Source organism: Copadichromis virginalis, linkage group LG5 (assembly GCF_057382275.1).
Source record: "Copadichromis virginalis isolate Kocher_CV1m ecotype Utaka linkage group LG5, C_Virginalis_male_GT1.1, whole genome shotgun sequence".
NCBI classification, from domain to species: Eukaryota; Metazoa; Chordata; class Actinopteri; order Cichliformes; family Cichlidae; genus Copadichromis; species Copadichromis virginalis.
In genome coordinates, this window is record NC_140622.1 from 20,611,998 (window position 1) to 20,632,176 (window position 20,179).

The 20,179-nt window shown below is 39.2% G+C and overlaps 1 protein-coding gene across 1 annotated transcript; it reads left to right on the forward strand.

Annotated features, from left to right (window-relative positions):
* The first annotated feature begins 4,884 nt into the window (after positions 1-4,884).
* On the forward strand, positions 4,885-20,122 carry prkcda (protein kinase C, delta a). Its single transcript, XM_085456608.1, has 18 exons — positions 4,885-5,095; positions 7,568-7,696; positions 7,840-8,039; positions 8,120-8,186; positions 8,493-8,646; positions 9,706-9,737; positions 10,549-10,634; positions 11,226-11,355; positions 11,716-11,816; positions 12,796-12,892; positions 13,066-13,196; positions 13,500-13,673; positions 13,780-13,871; positions 16,802-16,864; positions 17,668-17,806; positions 17,926-18,114; positions 18,915-19,043; positions 19,133-20,122. Exons 2-18 carry the CDS (start codon positions 7,588-7,590, stop codon positions 19,289-19,291), a joined length of 2,052 nt encoding a protein of 683 aa, XP_085312734.1. The 5' UTR covers positions 4,885-5,095; positions 7,568-7,587; the 3' UTR covers positions 19,292-20,122.
* Positions 20,123-20,179: the final 57 nt, after the last annotated feature.

Sequence of the window (20,179 nt, forward strand, 5' to 3'; positions counted from 1 at the left end):
CACTGATTTGAAAAAGAAATGATTGTACAAATGAGTGTCATTCATTACTGGGACCAAAAGGTTCAACTACTGTACTTAATATACTAGCTACTGGGAAAATGTGGAAAACTATGTCTTTAACATTTTAAATCCCTATAATAAGTATATTATAAATCCATGTTTGTATAAGACTCACTGAGCTGGAGCGGATCTGCAGACGTGGACTGAAACATGAATCACTGATTGCACTGATCTACATAATCAGTGTTTTGGACTTTGTACTGTACTAGATGTTTTCTTATGTTTATTTACAAGACAATAATTTTAAAACAAAGTAAAAGATACTATATGATCATACAAAGAGTCAGTGTCTGTGCTTTCTCTTCATTCTGCTCGTGTCCTCTAGATGGCAGGTGGACTATATTTTAAAGCAGGTGGCAGGCTGTCATTGATTTTCTGTTACCGTGTCCTTGCTCGTGGTTTACAACACATACTTTAGATTAAAATAGGAAAAATTCAACATGCAGCAGCTTCTAAATAAACCTAAAGGTGCCTGGGCTGACAAATAGTCCATGTGACGCTTGTTCCGAGACCAAGCTGGTCAGTTTTTCAGCTCACGTGCAGAGCTTCTCGGGAAGACACAGTGGGACTAAGTGATACACAGACCAGTGTGCTGTTGGGCCAAAGACAGGCCAGGCCTGTTCTGCTTCTCATCTACCCCTGAGGCTTCCTGACCCAGAATAATATCAGGCAGAAAGTTTGCTTTCTGGGGCTACTGAAAAGTTGCAGACACCTCGTCCTACATAAAGGAGAGACCATTCATCACTGTGTTCTTCCTCTCTAGCCCCAGTTCTGCTTTCTCCCTACTCTGTTTGCTTTCATCACATATCTTCAGTTGGGACTTCTCTGCCTACGTTGCATAGCAGTTGCCAGATGCCACAAGGAAAGCAGGGTACAAACCTAGTTTACCTAAATGTAGAACTTCTCTGTCAGCTTCCAAATGCAAATTTAGTGTGTCCGTATTTAAAATACTTCCCCTTAACTTTTTTCCTTCTTCTAAAAACAGGAACTCATTGCAAGGGCATATATGAGGGCATATATGACAAGAACAGGTATATCCGGTGGCACTTTTAATGATTATTTATGTGCTAGTTAAGAAGCACAAAAAGAAAGCCTTCTGTGTGCTTGACGTGTCTTTTTCAGTGAGGCAGGAATGGTGTCATAATCCGGTCTTACTTCCACATTGCTGCAGGCGGGAGCAATGCAGAGTGAAGCAAATAATCAATCGTACACACAGCCTACTCAATAAGGTCAGATGCAGGCAGCTCTGTTATATGTGGTCTGTTACCATTAACAACTGATGCTACGGAGCCGCTTGAAATCTATTCTGAGGTGAGCTTCCTTACCTGTGGCTTTTTACTCACAACGCACCAACAGCACACACTCGACTTTATTTAACGACAAACTCACACTGACACGCTCGGACCGCCAGTCTTTGTCTGAGAAGGGAATGCAGCGTTTGCATTGATGTCGTGAGCTACAACAGGATAGCTTCTCATCTTTCATAGTGCTGTGTGGGCAGCATTGCCTCAGGGGAAAGGAAAAGAGTTTATTACGCAAGAGCTGGATGTTTAATAAAAAGAAAGACTCCGTCCCCTTGACATTGGCTTGACATTTCTGGGTTTGCACCTTGTGTTTCTCGTTCTCACTCAGAGATGGGGAGAGGAAGTGGAGAAAAGAAAAGATACAGAGAGGCTGGAAGAATAGAGGGACTCACTCTTATGTCCCACTTTGCAAACTCTTTGCAGCCTACACTGCCAAGTCAATGTTACACCTATTCCACCTCCCCTAAAGCTTTAAATAGCCCGCTTTCCCTCAAAAGGACAAACCAGAGAGAAACACACAGCCTTCAGCACACTCTGCACCTCCGACTGAACATACATTATTCCTGCTGCCTAAACGGGTAGTCTGCATTGTGCCTTCTGTTCTCTGGTGATCAGTGTGTCATAAACATTTAGAAAGAGATAATTAAACATATGTCAGCAGGACCAGCATCCAACAATAAAAGGCTTTGAGATATGACATCTCAGAGGAGGCTTTTGCAAACTCCAAACACTTTAAAAAATGCTTGTTATTTGGTGACCAGGCTTTAGAGCTGTGTTAATGAGAGTTAATTTAGAAGACTGACATCACACTCGGGAATTTCCATTTAAAGTGGATCTTGTTTTAGTTTTTTTTTAATTCTGACCGTAGAATCACTTTATTTGAACCATTTTAATTAATAAAAATAAAGAAAAGCCTGATAGGTTAAAGAGTGTGACGACTGGGGAACAAATAGATTTTCAAAGCAAACAAATAATACCTTTCAAATCTATGGAGCTCACTAACAAGAATCTTGTTTCTAGTTGAAAATGCAGAAGTGAAAAGGTAACCTTGTCAACAAACATCACAATGTTTTACCCTCATGCCCTTCATCCAGACGTGAAGGCTTTATTTTTTCTTTTTGTGCACTGCACTTCAGGTGTAAAAACATCAAGTTGTAGTTTGCTTGGAGTTTATTTAGAAGACCATGGGAATCAAACATAAGCTTCGGTGGCCCAAATAGGACTGGGCCAACACTCCACTGAACTGAATTTGTGCTTTTAATAGTATTTTTTTTTTAATTTTTTATAAATAATGCAACAGTTTTCCAAACAATTAATTGCCAGTGACAGATAAATTCTTGTTTTTCACTATCTACTATCTAAATGGCTGAGCAATGAGTAATTTTAAAATGTAAGCCCAAAGAGTAGTGCTGGCAGATTTCTTTCATTTACCACAGTACCATATCTGCATTATGCAGAAAAACTAAGACATACTGGTCAAATTTCACTTATTTTTCTGATATTAAGATATTTCAGGGAGCAGATGTGTAGGTAAAATTCATTACACTGACAGAAAGCAGAGTTTCACTGGTCCAACCCAGATGGTGAATTTTGGGTTGTATGAATCAGACATCTCTGTAACAGACAATATATTAGCTGGAGGAAATTGCAACCAACACAGAGTTCAAGCACCCGCTGGTTTATTCTATATAGCCTCCATAAAAATGATGAAGCACTGCTTTTCCACTTTGTTTTTGTACAGATTTAATAACATTAACTGTGTTAATTCACAAAGTCAAGTTGTGGTGGAGTTTCCGCCACAAAAGCAAGAAAGCTGATGTTACACACTTATCCCTTAAACATGGGAAACGATCTGTTTATCCTAATACTTGTAAATGGAAATGCTCTAAATGTCTTTTCCACAGAGCAATCGGGAGATGCTGCTGTGTCTCTCTAGCATTATGCATGAAACTAATTCATCACACAGTCTTTATCTGCAACTGTCAGGCACCCCCAAATTTTTTTCTTCCTATTTTATAGCTGATGCTATTCTGCTTAAATCAGCAGTTGTGATGTGCCTTTTTACATTTGATTTTTTGAATTGTACAAAATAGAGAAAATAATATTTTCTAAATTTAAAATTCAAATGTATCCTCTATTTACAGCAACAAAAGAAGCAGCTTTGAATAACCTGACGGCCAAAATAATTAAAAAAAAAAAGTCTTACACCTGTAGTTGACCATAATAAACATTTAAATAATAAACTCACAACTGAGTATGCACTAAAACCCATGAAAGAAACCTCAGCTTCAAATGACGAAGCCTCTTCCTTAGCTTCCTAGCCCACAGAGCCACATAGCCATATGCATTCATCTGCATGCATAAGGAGTTTCTATGTAGATGATCATTCTCTCTTCCATCTCTGCAGGCTCAATTTAACATCCGCCTGTTCTCCAGCCTATGAATCCCACTGGTGGATCATCACAGTGTGTGTATGTGTGCATGTGTGTGCTGGAAAAAGAACAGAATAACAGGGTTTCTTGAGCTTTGAGGGTGCCTCAGTGAGAGTCAGAAGAGTCGGTGAGCATTGAAGTCTTTAGTGCACACACCTAGTCTGCAGACTTCCTGTGTCTACCATGAGTCAGAATCTGCTTGTTATGTAAATCCACAGAGAAGTGAGGGGGACACCGGCACACCTGTGCCGTGCCAGCCTGCTCCTGTCCAGGTTTTTTTTCCTTCCCTTTTGACACAGAGCAGCAATTACTTATTGCTCCCAGTCATTGAACTATGACTCATCCTGGAGGAATTAGGCCCTCAATCAGCCAGTATGTTCTATAGCTGCCTCTAATCAGATGACGATGAATACCAAGTTGGGCTTAACCCCCCCTTACTTGTGCTGACATACAATTATTTAGATCTATGTGTGCGTGTGTGGGGGTGAACACAGGCATGAAACAAATAAAGAGTGTGGATAATCTGGAGTGCCTGTTTAGAACAAGAAAAGATCCTTCTTGGTACCGGAGCCAAATCTGCCACCTCCTCACCAGCAAAACCTAGCGCAAACCTCAAAACTACCCCCGCAGCCTACAGTCCCAGCCACGTGACCCCACCCCCTGCCACACAAACACTTCACGTGGAAAAAAAAGACTCTTCCCCCACATACTGTAATCTAGGGCATACTCACCAGCAATGCGGATCTTTATGCACAGTTATAATGTGTTGGGTCGCTTTTTCATATTTATAACTCATATAGCCTCATATATGATCAACAGGTCTGCTGTGACGAACACGCCCGTTAACTTCAAACAGGCTTACATGTCAAGTGACACGCGTGACTGAAAAGCGATAGACTATGTGTGTATTTGCCTGCATCTGTGCTGTGTTTGTGTGTGTTAAGGGAATACTCCCACCCCTGAGGGGGGAGAAAAAAAAGAAAAAAAGTATTATGGTAAGTGGCACGGCCCTAAATTCAATGAGGGCAGCTAAGTGTACAGTGCCCCGCCACCGCTTCACAGACTACCCTGTGTGAGTCTGTGTGTCTGAAAGAGAGAGAGAGGGGGGGAGTGAGTGTGTGTGTCTGTGTGTGTGTTTGTGTGCATACTAGGTAAACGTCACAGCTTGCAAAGAAAGCCCCTGCGCTGCGAGCGCGCGCCACACTTCCTCAATCGACGGAATCACAGAGAGAAAAAAAACACTAGAGGAAGAAAAAGAGCAACTTTCGTCGAGAACAACCGCCTGGTTTGCAGGACAAGGTGAGTCTGCCATTACAATCCTTTTCAGGCTTCAGTCGAGTGGGTTTTTAGTAGCAGAGTACGGGTTTTACGTCTAAACTTTACAGAAAGTTACAGAAAACAGCACCGTTTCGTCTGCTTCTTTCATCCTTTGGAAAACCTCACTGTGAGGGTGAGGCGAGTAACGCTAAACCCTGGCTAACTGGTTACAGTTTTTCTTCCTCGCTGAAAGCGTTAGCTGTTGTAGCGCAGTGAAAGTTTAGCCAGACACGTTTCATTTCTATGAAAAGTCAACAAGGCAGCTGGCACTACACAGCTGTTTTGGTTAAAATAATAACCCCTGACAACTTTTCCGAGTAGCGACTGGAGCTGCTTCAGTGAAACAGTGCACAGGAATCCGTGACCCCGTCACACTTGCTGACGCTACGGGGTCACAAAAGGTACTGACAGGTGAATTATCGCGACCTACTGATCTATACCCACCTGGACTGGAACATCTGCAAGCATCTGCGGCCCTGTCTTAACACAGTCGGTAACTGCATGCAGTATGTCGGTAATTCTGCTTATGTGGAATCCGTTAAGTGACAGAATATCACCAGGGATGGGAGGAATGTGAGCAGGTCTGGACAGCGAGGATGGAGGAGCAAAGATAAAAAGAAGAAAAGGGAGAAAAGGGAGAAGGAACAGTTATTTACTTGTCATTAAGACAATCTGGCTGCAAGCTGCTGTCTGAGTCAGACGTGGGGTGACATCTGCGTTCAGCCAACTGACAATCGACCACATCCTTTAGAGAATAAAGAGAGAATCAGATGCACTGACTGATTCTCGGTGAATGTGACCGTCAGAGTTTAGTTTTTCATTATGCGCAAGACTCAAATCTAGATAGGACCTGTGTCAACCTCAGCAATGGTTTAGGTGTTCTGCGCGATCACATGAGGCGTTCAAAAGTGTTTATGAGGGGGTAATTACGTCGAGGAAGAAAGGCTCTTTTCCATACCACGATGAAACACAGTCAGGCTCTCAGAATCAGGTATTATGTTACCATTTCAGTCAGTAAAAGCGATGTTAGTATTCTTCTGTGTGGAAGAAAATTAAAATTTTAATTGAACTTTAAATTAAGCAAAGGTTCAGAGGAGAGTACAGCCATCAAATTATGTTTCAGTGCTCAGGGGTTTATTTTTTGTAATGATTTTACCACATTGCCTTTGTGAATGAACAGCGTGTAATGGTTTTTGATACAATTATTAAGCAATAATAACAGAAATCAGTAATTGTGTGGTTTGTTAGGTCAGACATTAGGAAGTAGACAACATAAAGTTGAATAACAAGCTTCTAGAGGATGTTTACCAGTTACAGTATGCTGGGGAGGTAACTAGACAGGACAATTTGAAACTGCTCACAGCTGGTTGGGAAATCAATCACTATTGGCCTGAAACACACAGCATGCCTGCTGTTGATTAACTCCCAAAAGCCCTGGCATCACAGCTCCCAGCTGCAGTACGTGAGTGAAACTGGTTGCATGCTTTTTTACTTGCCTGCATCTTTTATTCCGTCTTACTTTTCTGAGTCTGAGTGTAGGTGGTTACAGTTTCAGGCTTGTGATAGCAGCTAGGCTTTCTTTGGAGCACAGCATGCATTTGGATCAGTGACATGTTGAGACTAGCTCTGACTTTGTAGTGCTAGGAAACACCTCTGGTGTTGCAGCTGCAACCTGTCAGAAACTGCACGCATAGTGATAAGGAACCAAACAAATGTGACTTTGTGCTCACATTTTAAATGTGTATCAGTGGCAATAAGAAAATAATAATTAAAGACTCCATGGGTGTAACAGTTAACAGGGGTTACCTAATGTATTGCACATACTGAAACTAGTGGTGTTTGGGTTGTTATAGAGAAAAGTTGTGGCACTGTCTGCAACACTTGTGGAGTTATGCAAGCAGCAAATCATGCGTGAGGTAACAAGCACCCAGCACAAAGGGGGACATTGATCGCTCATTATGTGTCACCACTGGAATTTCACTTCTAATGCAAAAGAAATCCAGTTATTCAGGTATTTCCTCTGTAGGTAAAAAAGTGAATGATTTTTTTCTCTTCAGTTAGGAAAAATATGGAAAATATATACATGACATAAAATTCAGGTCATGTACTAAATGTGTGCGTAACTTGCTTCCAACAAGCAGTCATTTGGATTAATAGCCAGTCCACCATAAAAAATTGAGTCAGAGTAAATCTTGCAGTGAGAGAAAGCAAAATACAAATTTGTGCTGCAGCCAGAGGCAAATTTTGCTCATTGCAGGTGTCTCGCTTAGTGACAGGAAATTCTCAAATACCAGTAAAAAGACCGCTTATCTTATCTTCTGTCTTTTTTTTGTTTGGGGTCAAAATGCTCAGATAGAACTTAGCACTATTGCTTGACATTTTGCAATATTTTGAGACAATGCGATGATGCACTTTAACAGTAATAAATTTGTGGTTGTTCTTGTCTGAGAACAGGCGATCCTGGTACTTTCACCATGGCTCCTTTCTTGAGGATTGCCTTTAACTCGTACGACCTGGGTATCCTGCCTCCTCTGACTGACCCACCCTTCTGTGCTATCAAGATGAAGGAAGCCTTGACAACTGGTGAGATCATTTTTTTGTCTTTTGCAGAAGTCTCTACTTCTGCTCAAACAACAAACACAAATTATGTTATCTTATTTTGTTTAAATTGAAAACATGCCAAAAATATTTTTTCTACTTCCTCTATCTGCCCATCTGCTTCTCAGAAAGAGGGAAGACCCTGGTTCAGCGTAAACCCACCATGTACCCAGCCTGGAAGTCCACTTTTGATGCACACATCTATGAAGGTCGTGTGCTCGAGGTACTGCTGATGAAGACAGCGGAGGAGCCGCTGGCTGAAGTGTCTGTCGGTGTGTCTGTCCTTGCTGAGCGCTGCAAGAAAGCCAACGGGCGTGCTGAATTCTGGGTAAGTCATTACACACTGTCCTTTGTCTTTAAGAGCAAATGTCAGGATCCTGTTTAACTGTACTTATATTTTGTGTTCAGGTGGATCTCCATCCTTCAGGAAAAGTAATGATGGCAGTGCAGTATTTTCTGGAGGATGCAGATGCAGGTGAGATTAAATTACATTATATTTTTATATTATTTATTTTTATTTTCTCTTCTATGCACTTCCTTTTATTTAAGTATGTTTTGCAGCCTCTTCAAAGACAGTTAGAGGGGTATCCCCCTCACCCACACCAGTCATCTAACTTGGTTTTCAGCTGCTAATTTAATGTAGTCCTTACACACACTTTAACGTGTGATTCCCTACTGCAATCATAAGGCTATCAGTCTGTAACAAATCTGTAATATGACCTCTCTTTTTCTGTCACAGTGTTGTATATGACTGACTTGTTTTTCTCTCTTTATTTGGAAGAGAGCAAGCAGCCTGTGAAGGAGGAAGCTCCTACTCTGAACCGTAGACGCGGGGCCATAAAGCAGGCCAAAATACACTTCATCAAGAACCATGAGTTCATTGCAACTTTCTTCAGACAGCCCACTTTCTGCTCTGTGTGCAGAGAATTTGTCTGGTCAGTGCCCGTCTAAAACTTTCATCAAATTAGGAAACAGGATATTGAGAATCTAGTGTTCAGGAACTTGTAGTATTAGCAGACTTATTTCTGATTAAGACTGTAATTATTTTTCTAGATCACTGTTTTGTATGTGACACTTTTAATGTGAACAGTTCCTGGAAATATGAGCTCTCTAATTAAAAAAGAAGTGAGGACAATCCCCTGACATAGTTTGGCAGAAACTCTCAATAACTATTTTTGTTTGCCAGACCATGACCCAAGACTTTGATGACCCATTTTCTTGATGTTATACATAGAATGCTCATGTTTTCCTTTGAAGACTTTAGTTGTCCAGTTATCTGATATGAAGCACATTTTGATGAAATTGGAAATTTTGTGCAAAAAGATACACAAAACTACATACTTCATTTGGAGCCACATTACAGAAATGTACTATTTTAGGCCTAATATTAGATAAGCCTAACATTATTTTCCCAAATTGATTCTACAGAAGTAAAGTCTAAATATAGGAGGCATCCTATCTTATCTGACTTCACTTTATCTTATTTCAGATTAGGAAATGATAAATATACACCCCAACATCTCGTTTAAGCCCATTATTGACCACCCGCTGGTACTTTTCCATCTTACTGAGCTCCACACATCCTTGTTACCATTAGCTTTCTCAATGATTGCTGTTGCCACGTTAGTTAAATGAAGTTCAGAAATAAAGTACTACCACTAACCCCTTCCTCACACATATGTACTTACTCACTCTACTTGATGGAAGAGGGATTGTTAGTGTAGCTCTAAGATTACCCTAAAGGTAGGAGACTTGTGCTTTTGGGAGGTTATGTTACTTGTGTTATGCACTTTAATATTCTTAGGTAGAGTAGCAAATCAGGGCCTGTTCCTATGAAGTGTTTTAACCTTAATGAGACTTAATCACCATCGTTACCACACAGTTAAGATAGAATTTACAAGTTATAAAGTGTATGCAATGCAGTACCTGTTCCTTATTGCTTTTGAGTGATAAACTGGGAAATCATTCACAAAGCCTGTCTTTGTCTCACACAGGGGACTCAACAAGCAAGGCTATAAATGCAGACGTAAGTGTACTTCATTAAAAAAATCTCAATACATTGTGTTATAGCTAAAACAGCAACATAGATGTTCAACACGTTCTCACTCCCAAAGCGTTACATTTTACGCTAGGTGACAAATCGTCTGTATATTACGCTTCCGGCACCCAACACGTCCCTATATTATGAGATCGGAAAAATGAGGAAACATGAGAAAACATGAGAACCGTTTGAAATGAATCTACACATGTACGTTCATTTTACTTAAGTTGCTTTAGAAAACACTATCTAATGTCATCAAAGTGCTGGTTAAGGTTCGGGATAAGTTTATGGTTAGGGCTGGAATACATGGCTGGAATGTGTATTACCGGCATTCTACTGGAATTCATCTATAACCAGGCGCGTAGCATAATACACGTTCTTATGCTTTCGCGTTCCTCAGGAATGCCTCGGGACTTAACATATCGTGAGTATATCACATCTCGGGAGTGAGAATGGCTGAGATGTTAAACATAAAAAATGTCTACTTAACCATAAAAGCAAACTGTGAAATGTACATATTCATTTCTTTTACCGTTATGCACTCAAAAATATGCTGATTGCTGAAATATTTCCATGTAATTTTTTTTACAAGGTAAAATGATAGATTTAAAGGAGTCTGGTCAAAAGAAATGTAGTGGACTACCATTTTCCTGCAAGATTAATTATATAGATAAATTTGATTTGACATATTTTCACTGAATTTTATTCAAAATCACTGCTTCATGTTTATGAAAGCATGTGTGTGTACAGCTTAAAAACTAAAGTATTAATCTGCTATATCGTTTCTTTTTCTCAGAATGTAATGCAGCCATCCACAAGAAATGTATAGACAAAATCATCGGCAGATGTACTGGTACTGCTGCCAACAGTCGGGATACTGTGGTGTGTAACACACATTTCTTCTGTACACCATGTACTGTTAGTGTTCGCCATATGTGTCCCAATTAGTGCGCAATAGTCAGTTTAGTGTGGGCTTTTTTTCCTCTGTGATTTACGATTTTGATGTATTCCTCCTTAGCAAATCAACAATGATTCGTTTATCAAATTAAAGTGTATAGTTCGGTCAGGGTTTAACACAAAGGCACATACCTGTTAGTTTCCACTTCCAGTGAAGCATTTTTCAATGTCCATCAATATTAGGGGATAATCAAAGTCCAGCTAACCTAGATAGCAGTGACAGGAATGAGCACTGCACCCCCACACATTGTGGGACTAACAGATGGGGTGTGGTCTTAGGGAAATACTTTAAATTCAACTAGCAGGGACAGATCTGGCCCACAAGTTGTAATCTCTGAGAATTTTTTTTACACAGTGCTGTAGTGACTTTTGACACATTGAAGTTAGAGAGGGAAGAAGAAGACAAGGGGAAAAAAAAGGATGAGGAAGGTGCGCAGGAAAGCTAGATGTTACAGGCCTGTGAGCGTGAGTCCTTTGGTCATACATAGCAATGATGAATCTTCTCCGTGCCCAAAGTTCCAGAAGGAGCGATTTAAAATCGACATGCCGCATCGTTTCAAGATCAACAACTACATGAGTCCCACCTTCTGTGACCACTGTGGAAGCCTTCTGTGGGGTCTGGTCAAGCAAGGCCTGAAGTGTGAAGGTACAGCAGAGACATGATTGACTGGATGGTTACAGGAGCGTGTGCTTCTGTACTCTACAGACTAAAAAAATATTTACGCCTAAAATGTTGACTTTAAGCAACTTAATTAAAAGTAAATTTTCTGTGTATTTTTTACATATAAAACATGTAAAACATTAAATTTAATGGATTTGGTCAAATTAAATTTACCGTATTGAAATACATTTAGTTTATCCTAAGCATATTTTCCTTAATGATTATTTTAAAAAATAACCCTTCAGTTTTATAGATTTCATTTTTATTTTACTCAAAATTATTGCTTCATATTTATGGGGGCCAAGAAAATTTTTTTCAGTGCAGACTTGTTTTTTCTCTTTGCAGACTGCGCCATGAATGTCCATCACAAGTGTCAGGACAAAGTAGCCAACCTTTGTGGTATCAATCAGAAACTACTAGCCGAAGCCCTCACACAAGTCAGTCAGGTGAGTTCAGTGAGTCATTCAGTGGATTGTATCTTTTGGTATTCAAGTCCACATCAAGATGGATGACATTACAATGAGAAAGAAGTGTGACTCAGGTGTCATTCTACTAACGCGACTTTGCTCTTGGAGATTTTGTGACTCCGAATGATAATGAATAACAAATATAGATAAGCACTTTATTAAATTTTATATAAAAAAGATAATTTAAAAACTGGTTGTTGCTGTTCTGTTTTCTATGTAGTGGCACTTATTTGGATGTTTTCCAGAAATATTAGTAAACATATTAGCAGCAAATTTCTTTATAACTTTATAAACTTTCTGAATAAAATGAATACTTAAGCCTTATAACTACATCTCTATATTTTATCATCATTTAAGAAATGAAATAGCATTTAAATTCTTGAAGTATTTACATTATTTATCATAATGTGTAAATGTTTGTTTTGAAAGGATAGAGAAGATTCAAATAGATCTGAAATCAAATCTAGGCACTTAGCTTGCAATGTTGCCAGTACACAGAGATGCTTGTGTTTGTTGGCTCAACAAAACCTAAAACTGGTTATAGAGATAATGGGTGTCATGATAACAGTTATCAACTTTCTTTGTTTACCCAAACTTTCCACTTCAGGCTTCTTACCTGAAGTGGAAAGATAACAAGCTGATTAATAATAACTAACTAGCAAAAAAGTATCTTATTTGTTTCACTTGAATGTGAAACTCAAAGTTACTGGTGTGTGTTGACCTAATTTTCCTGCCCTTCTGTGCTAAACGCCTGACTCATTCTGTTCTGTCTTTACAGGCCTGTCGTTCAACCCAAAATCTATTTAGTTTTGAAGACAGTTAAAGAGAGAAGAATCAAACAAGTTTTTGACTCAAATGTACCACGGCTGTTAGTCGACCATTGTTAGGAAACAGTTGTTTGAGTTCTTCATGTTTATTTTTTGTTTATGTGTTTATTTTTCTTCCTTTTTTCCATCAGAAATCATCCACTCGCCGTTCAGATCCAAATCTGCCTAATCTCCCGGATATTGGAATCTATGACGAAGTGAATAAACTTGCTGGACTTGAGATCAATGGTGAGTGAGGCTTTATTTGTTGGTGCTTTTTCCTCCAAACATTCAAGCAGAAAGTTAAAGTTCTGTACTGATAGCAAATGCTATGCAAATAAAAACTGCAGAAAATATGCAAAGGTTTGAGATAATTGTGTAAATATGTCATTTCTGTGTGTGGTAATGTATTTGTCCATTAGATGGGTCGACATACGGCAAACTTTGGGAAGGTTCCATCCCACGGGTACCGTCTCGTCTTACCCACTTAACCAAGATCAACATGGACAACTTCATCTTCCACAAAGTCTTAGGAAAAGGCAGTTTTGGAAAGGTACGGAGCAATGACGTCAGTGTGAAACGAACTGTGAGACTGCCATCTTAAAAACTAGAGAGAAAAAGAGAGAATATAAATAAGTGAACCAACAACACTCAAGTCAACCCATATCAGCTGTCATCATTACAATGGAGGCTGTAGTTCTCTTATAGAACTTATTACATGGACTGTGGGTGTTTCATCAACCAGCGAATTAAAATACTAATACTTCTCTTCTCTTCTCTTCTCTTCTCTTCTCTTCTCTTCTCTTCTCTTCTCTTCTCTTCTCTTCTCTTCTCTTCTCTTCTCTTCTCTTTGTAGGTCCTGCTGGCAGAGCTGAAAGGGCGTGGAGAGTATTTTGCTGTGAAAGCTCTGAAGAAAGATGTAGTGCTTATGGATGATGATGTGGAGTGCACGATGGTAGAGAAAAGAGTCTTGGCTTTAGCCTGGGAAAACCCCTTCCTCACACACCTTTACTCCACCTTTCAGACCAAGGTACTTCCCCTCCATGTCATTAATGACTGTATTTTATTCTGCATCAGTAGTTACATTACATTACATCGTTGTGCCTTTAATAGTAAAAAATGAAATGTTTCTCTAGGAGCATCTGTTCTTTGTGATGGAGTATCTGAATGGAGGTGACTTGATGTTTCACATTCAGGAAAAAGGGCGCTTTGAGCTCTACAGAGCCACGTGAGTTCCACCTGTCACACAGCCATCATGACATACTGTACGTTACTCAGTGGAAACACAATCCCTGCCATCCTTACTCAGTGTTCACATGCTTGTCTAGCTGCCCAGAGACTCACATTTACAGAAGATACTTGTAAAGATGAGCATATGTTTATTGTCTCTTTGTCACTTTTTTAGCCTGCATCTTGTTTTCTTTTATATGATGTATAAAGTCTGAAGGACTGGGGCAATGCTGGCATCTATTAGCTCCTGTTCTTTAGAAGACAGGCCTTGTAAGGAGTGAACAGCTCTTAATGTTTGTGTATGGGGAGATATCAGTTACTACACCCACTTCTCATCACACTATGGGAATCTCTCCAGAGAAAAACAATCGCAAGCTGGTGAAATAAAGCATTATGAATCCAAAATCTGGCGGCACCTTGACTGCCAACTAAACTTTTACTTTTTTAAATTAAATTACACTTTTACAAACCTGCTGACATTTCTTAGCAAGTGCTAAGGATTCAGAGAGATTAATATGAGAGTAATAATCATGTTATGTGGTGTTTAGAACCGATGAAATTCTTGCTTTTTAGTCAGTTATAAATTTAATTCACTGAGTGCAGAAATCTTTTGAAAAGTAATGTTTTGGCTGAAGAGTTTTGACAGAATTTGGCTGTATGTAGCAGAAAAATACAAAGAGTGTACAGCCGGGTTTTAAGACTGAATGCATTTTTTTCTTATGAACCACTGAAATGCTTCATGTTCTGCTTTCTAACTGTTGTGCTTAGTCACTGATCTTACATCTCCTGTAGTTAAATCAGCGGCTGTGTCCAGTACCTTTGAGATGACAGGAGTAATTTTGTACTTTGCAAACACTGACACCTGATCCTTTGTTGGCATCCTCTAGAATTCTCCTCACTCAGTGACTGTATTCACTCTGGGTAATTTATCCTCAGTGAGTGAGAGAGAGAGTGGGCTATTTTATTTCCCTACTATTCATTCCTTTACGTGTTTGCATCTTTTTTTATGTTAATGCTTAAAACAAACATGCCTCAACAAGACAGCAGAAATTCTGTGGTTCATAAGACCGAATTTAAGTCAATTCCAGCAAAGCAGTAAATTAATTAAACAAATTTGCTTTAATTTAAATGTATGCTTACAGTCTGTGGTGTTAACCATGCATTGTTTTTGAAGACTGAATGGTAATATCAGTAAGAGCAGCAAGCTCATGCTATGAGCTGTTGCTTTTTTATGCAGTGTACTTTATGTAAGTTAACTTTGGTAGTTTTGCCTATCTTGCTGACAAACAGCATAGCTCCACCATGACTATAACATTGCCTGTTATAGTCATGGTGGAGCAGGTTGGTTGTTTAAACTTAAAAAAAAAAAAATAGGATGCTTGTAGATGATGCATTTATACACATTTAAAGTGTTAAACAAATGAGGATGGATGGATTAAAATAAGGACTTTAATATTCTCTGCAGGGAAATTATTTTGTAACAGCTCTAATACTGGCGAGTTGTAAAATCCCACAAGCCTAACACAACACAGGACTACAAGAAATCACTGGGATGCATAGTCCGTAGTCTCAATGCAAGTGTGGATGATGTCACACGGAGTTGCCAGTTTGCTGGAGAGCGTGATGTAAACAACAGCCAATCTGGCATGTGAAAAGTCTGTGGGTATATAGTGTGGAAGTAGCCCCATGTTAAATATGTGGGCTGCAGAAGCGTTCCTTCACAGTAATGTGACAAGGGTGGCACCATCTGTTGTTATTAAAAGTGGCAAATCATCCACATCTTTATTTATTACGCTTGGATTTATTCCTGTTCACCCGAACTGTCTGAAAGCGGTTGATGGTAATCAAGGGATCTGAAATATACCCTGTTGCTATGTCTCTGTAAAACGTAACTGCACACTCATTAGGCTCATTTCCTTGTCAATCTCATGCCATTAACATAATTTCCTGCACTGTTAGAGGTGAGATATGGCTTTGATCCCCTCCTTTCATTTTCTTATCTATCTGTTCCTCCAGTGGCATTTCCTCTTATTTCTGTAGGAATGCTCATTATTGTTGTGAAAAAGACAAAGCAGTATTCTTCCATCAACCTGCACTTCCACCGCCATGCCAGTCAGGAAGTCGTCTAGTACCTGCAATATACATAATCTTCTGGTGACTTATTTATAATAGAATAGTTTCTGTAAACTTGATGACACACAAGATTAATGTGTCTAAACTGTCGTGTTGTATATTGCTGCACAGGCTGTCACAGAATATAAGGCATGTGCTGGATCTGGTTATGCAACATTTTTCCTTTGGCAGTGACTGAACTGCAGAGTCTCAGTTAAGCTCGTTGCCACCACAAAGGCTGCTGCTAACCTGACAAAGACTAGTTTCATGCACCATTTCAACTTTCCTTCAGCTTGCATGCATATCGAGGTGTCCTCTTACAACTGTGTGTTTTTGTTTTGTTCTTCGTGATCCAGGTTGAGACGTTCTTGTACATATGCCTGTACTGTCTGACTCCTATTCTATGAGGACTGCATTTCTAATGATGTTAGGTGAGAGATATTGACAGTCTATTCAGTCCTGTTCAGCAGGTCATTTAGTGTCACTGTGCAGGAACTGGGCTGGAGAGATGGCTTTGTGTGCTCTCCGGACCTGGTTGTTTCACTCGACACAGATGACAAGAGAAGCAGGTCAGCGATAGGCTAATCATTCGGCTCGCAGCAGCTCTTGGGTTTCACATTATGAGAGTGTTATTCACCTGTCTCCTACTCCATACAAATGTCCTCTTCAATAATTCAGGTGTACACTGAAATGAGTCTGCAGTTACACCAGTGTTAAGCCTCCAGCTATGTACTGAGATAGCTCCGCACAGGCCTGTAGCTTTCCATCAGAGATGAGTGTCTGATATTTCTGTCTCTGACTCCTTTGTCTTACCAGGTTCTACTCTGCCGAGATCATTTGTGGTCTTCAGTTTTTACATTCCAAAGGCATCATCTACAGGTCAGAGCACAGAATAGGAATTTCACATGAATATAAAATACACTTAAAAATCTGTTTTCTTTACATTATTTTGTTGTTGTTTTTTAATGCGCCAATGATTTCAGTTGCAAGTGTAATGAGAAAATGAATTTGCAAAGTCTCCAATCTTGTTTAGTTAGGTAATCCCACGCATTTTTGACACTTTTTCCCCCTGAAAGTTTAATTATTATTGTGTGGCATGCATTGAGCAAGGGCTGTTATGAAAACTGTGGACTTGGATGCAGTACAAAAATGTGATTTAAAATTTTTTTAAAAGATTTTGGGAAGAGGAAAATGTAAATGTGTTTATTTGTTACACTGAGAAAACCAGACTCCTGACATTTCAGGACAACACAAAACTAAGATAACTGTTACAAAATGTCTAGTAAATGAACATAGAAACAGTAGACCACTCAATTGGACTGCATATCTCAAAGACCTTTCATATCTCTGCATAATTTTGTTTTTTTTTAATTATAGTGAAATCACCTATAAGTATAGTAAAAATTCAATATCCTCAAAGAAACTCATATAATTACTGCATTTTACAAAACTGCTGCTTTGTGTAGCGAATAGTAGTGTGTAAAAAATCTCACAGTTCAAAGTGCAAATGCATCTGTAATCAAACATTAATCCCCTTAAAATTTTATTTAACCTTTTATTGTAAGTTGTTATTTGTGTGGTAAATTCTGTTCTAACAAACACAAAATAGTTTTCTAAAACGTTATCATCACAATAACTCATGTTTATATCGTAACTTGGTTCTACTTTTTATTCATTTTCAGGGATCTTAAGTTAGACAATGTGATGCTGGACTGCGATGGGCATATAAAGATTGCTGACTTTGGCATGTGCAAGGAGAATGTATTTGGTGACAATCGCGCCACAACTTTTTGCGGCACTCCGGATTACATCGCTCCAGAGGTGCAGTCTTCTTCCAAAATTCTCTCTTGTGCTGAAATAATCAAATCTGCATTTAAAAACAAAACTTTTAAACGTCTGTCTGGTTTAATTGTTATTTATAATTTTTTGTTTAACTTTAGATTCTGCTGGGACAGAAATACTCATTCTCAGTTGACTGGTGGTCATTTGGGGTGTTGCTGTATGAGATGCTGATTGGTCAGTCACCTTTTCATGGAGATGATGAGGATGAGCTGTTTGAGTCCATTCGCATGGATACTCCCCATTATCCCCGATGGATTAGCAAGGAGTCGAAAGATCTGCTTGAGCGGGTTTGTATCATATCTTTAATACTAAATATAATAACCACAAAAAGCGTTCAGACACGAAATGTCCATGAGTCCCAAAAAGTTGACTCTGTTCATCTGGACGTAGCGTTTTCAGTGGGAGCAATGTTTTATCACTCATCCAAGTGAGTTTCATGTGTTTATTTCACAAAGTATTAGGTAAACTAGTATTTGTGTCACTGGCAACAGACTGGACATTGAACAAGTCAGAAACATGAAAAGAAGCAGCTTGCAGATGCACAGAAACAGTGGGCAAGAAAAAGCTGCTTACATTTCATATCCTATATGAAATAACCATTTGAAAGGGTTTTAGGGTAACTGAGCTTAGTCCTCTGCTGGTGTGGGCTAATACTGGGATCAGCTAGTCTGCTGGGATTGTTCCAAGACTTGCCTTTGTGGGCCTGCCTGAGCTAAAGCTTTGCTTGAGGTTTAGTGAAATGAAATCAGCCTTTCTTTTGAGGGAGCATCCAAAAGCCCTCCAAATATTAACAAAAAGTATTTGGACAAGTTCTAATTGTCACACTTAGTGCAACATATCCATTGTTAATATGGTCTACTCCACCTGCAGTTACTCTGCCAGTTGTAAGACCTCGCAGAGTAGGAAATGACGGTAAAAAAATTAGCTTGTTGATGCACTTGAGTGGAGGGAACATTAAGCACCAAGTTCAGTCCCTGGCTGGTACGGTCTGAGAACATAAGCAGTCCATTTAACTGAAAATCCTTTGTGTTTGACACATGATCACATATATTCCTTATGCAACCTTTCTGACCTTCCTTCCCTGCAGTTGTTTGAGAGAGACCCAACTCGCAGGATAGGAATTGTGGGTAATATCCGGTTACACCCCTTTTTCAAGAGCATTAACTGGCAGGCGTTGGAAATGAGAGAGGTTGAGCCCCCCTTCAAACCCAAAGTGGTACGTCACACACGTCACTGAGGATTTAAAAATTGTAGCTCTTGTGCTATGATTACATTTTGCTGAGATTTGTTTGTGGAAACTTCCAGAAAGCGCCGAATGACTGCAGCAACTTTGACCGGGAGTTCCTCAGCGAGAAGGCTCGTCTTTCCTACAGTGATAAGAACTTCATAGATTCCATGGACCAGTCAGCATTTGCTGGGTTTTCATTCATGAACCCCAAGATGGAGCATCTTTTAGAAAAATGATGTCATCCATGTCAGACTCATGTTACTCTCCTCATGTTTATGGAACAGTTTGCCTGCTTGCAGATGAGCAAGCTGTTTCACAATCAGTATTTGTTTCACCTTATTTTAAGCACAAACTATTCTTGGGTACGATCAAACAACAAACGGCCCGTGTACTGTATATATATATATGTGGATGTTTCATTTATGTGCATGCTTATTATTTGTATAAGTTATGAAGACCTGTGTGAGTAATAATATACTGTGGGAGTGGGAGTCTGAAAAATCCTTACATTCCACTTGACGTCATTGCTACCATCTGCTGCCATCATGTTTCCCTTTCATGTTGAAAATCATCTCCACTGGGGATAGAAAATATGAAATGGAGGAAAAAGGCTACAGGAACTAATTTTACTTCATGCTTCAGATATAGGTCGTATTTGTGAATGAGGTGACTGCATGTTTAGAGATTTGAGACCAAGAAAAATCCATCAATCTTAGCATTGTGGCTTAAATATGAATGTTATAATTTCAAACATCCAACTTCTTGCCTTTGACTAAGAAGAACTTGTGGTTGTAAAGTTGACTGAACAGTGCCATGTAATGATCAAACTTTAACGCTCCAGCTGTTTTCAGCTGTACAGAAAAGTTCTGTTTTGTGGATGGAGGTGCAATGAGTGCAGCCATGGGTACAAAAAGAGTAGTGAAATGACTAATTGGTGAGCCACTTAAACGCTGTATATAATATTTATGTATATTGTTGTTAACATGTATATTGGTTTGCAAAGGATGTATTTTTTTTTTTACTGTCTCCATATTTCCCATATGATTAAAAAAAACATAAACTCCCAAGTCTGTGCTCCTTTTGTGTGATTTTGAAGTGCACGTAATAGAAAAGGTTTTAAACAA

What these genes read in the sequence shown, in the direction of transcription:
- prkcda (XM_085456608.1), top strand. Translation starts at nt 7,588, where the DNA reads ATGGCTCCTTTCTTGAGGATTGCCTTTAACTCGTACGACCTGGGTATC. An exon ending in GAAGGAAGCCTTGACAACTG is followed by an intron (nt 7,697 to 7,839) that starts GTGAGATCATTT and finishes TCTGCTTCTCAG; the next exon opens with AAAGAGGGAAGACCCTGGTT. An exon ending in GCAAGGCTATAAATGCAGAC is followed by an intron (nt 9,738 to 10,548) that starts GTAAGTGTACTT and finishes TCTTTTTCTCAG; the next exon opens with AATGTAATGCAGCCATCCAC.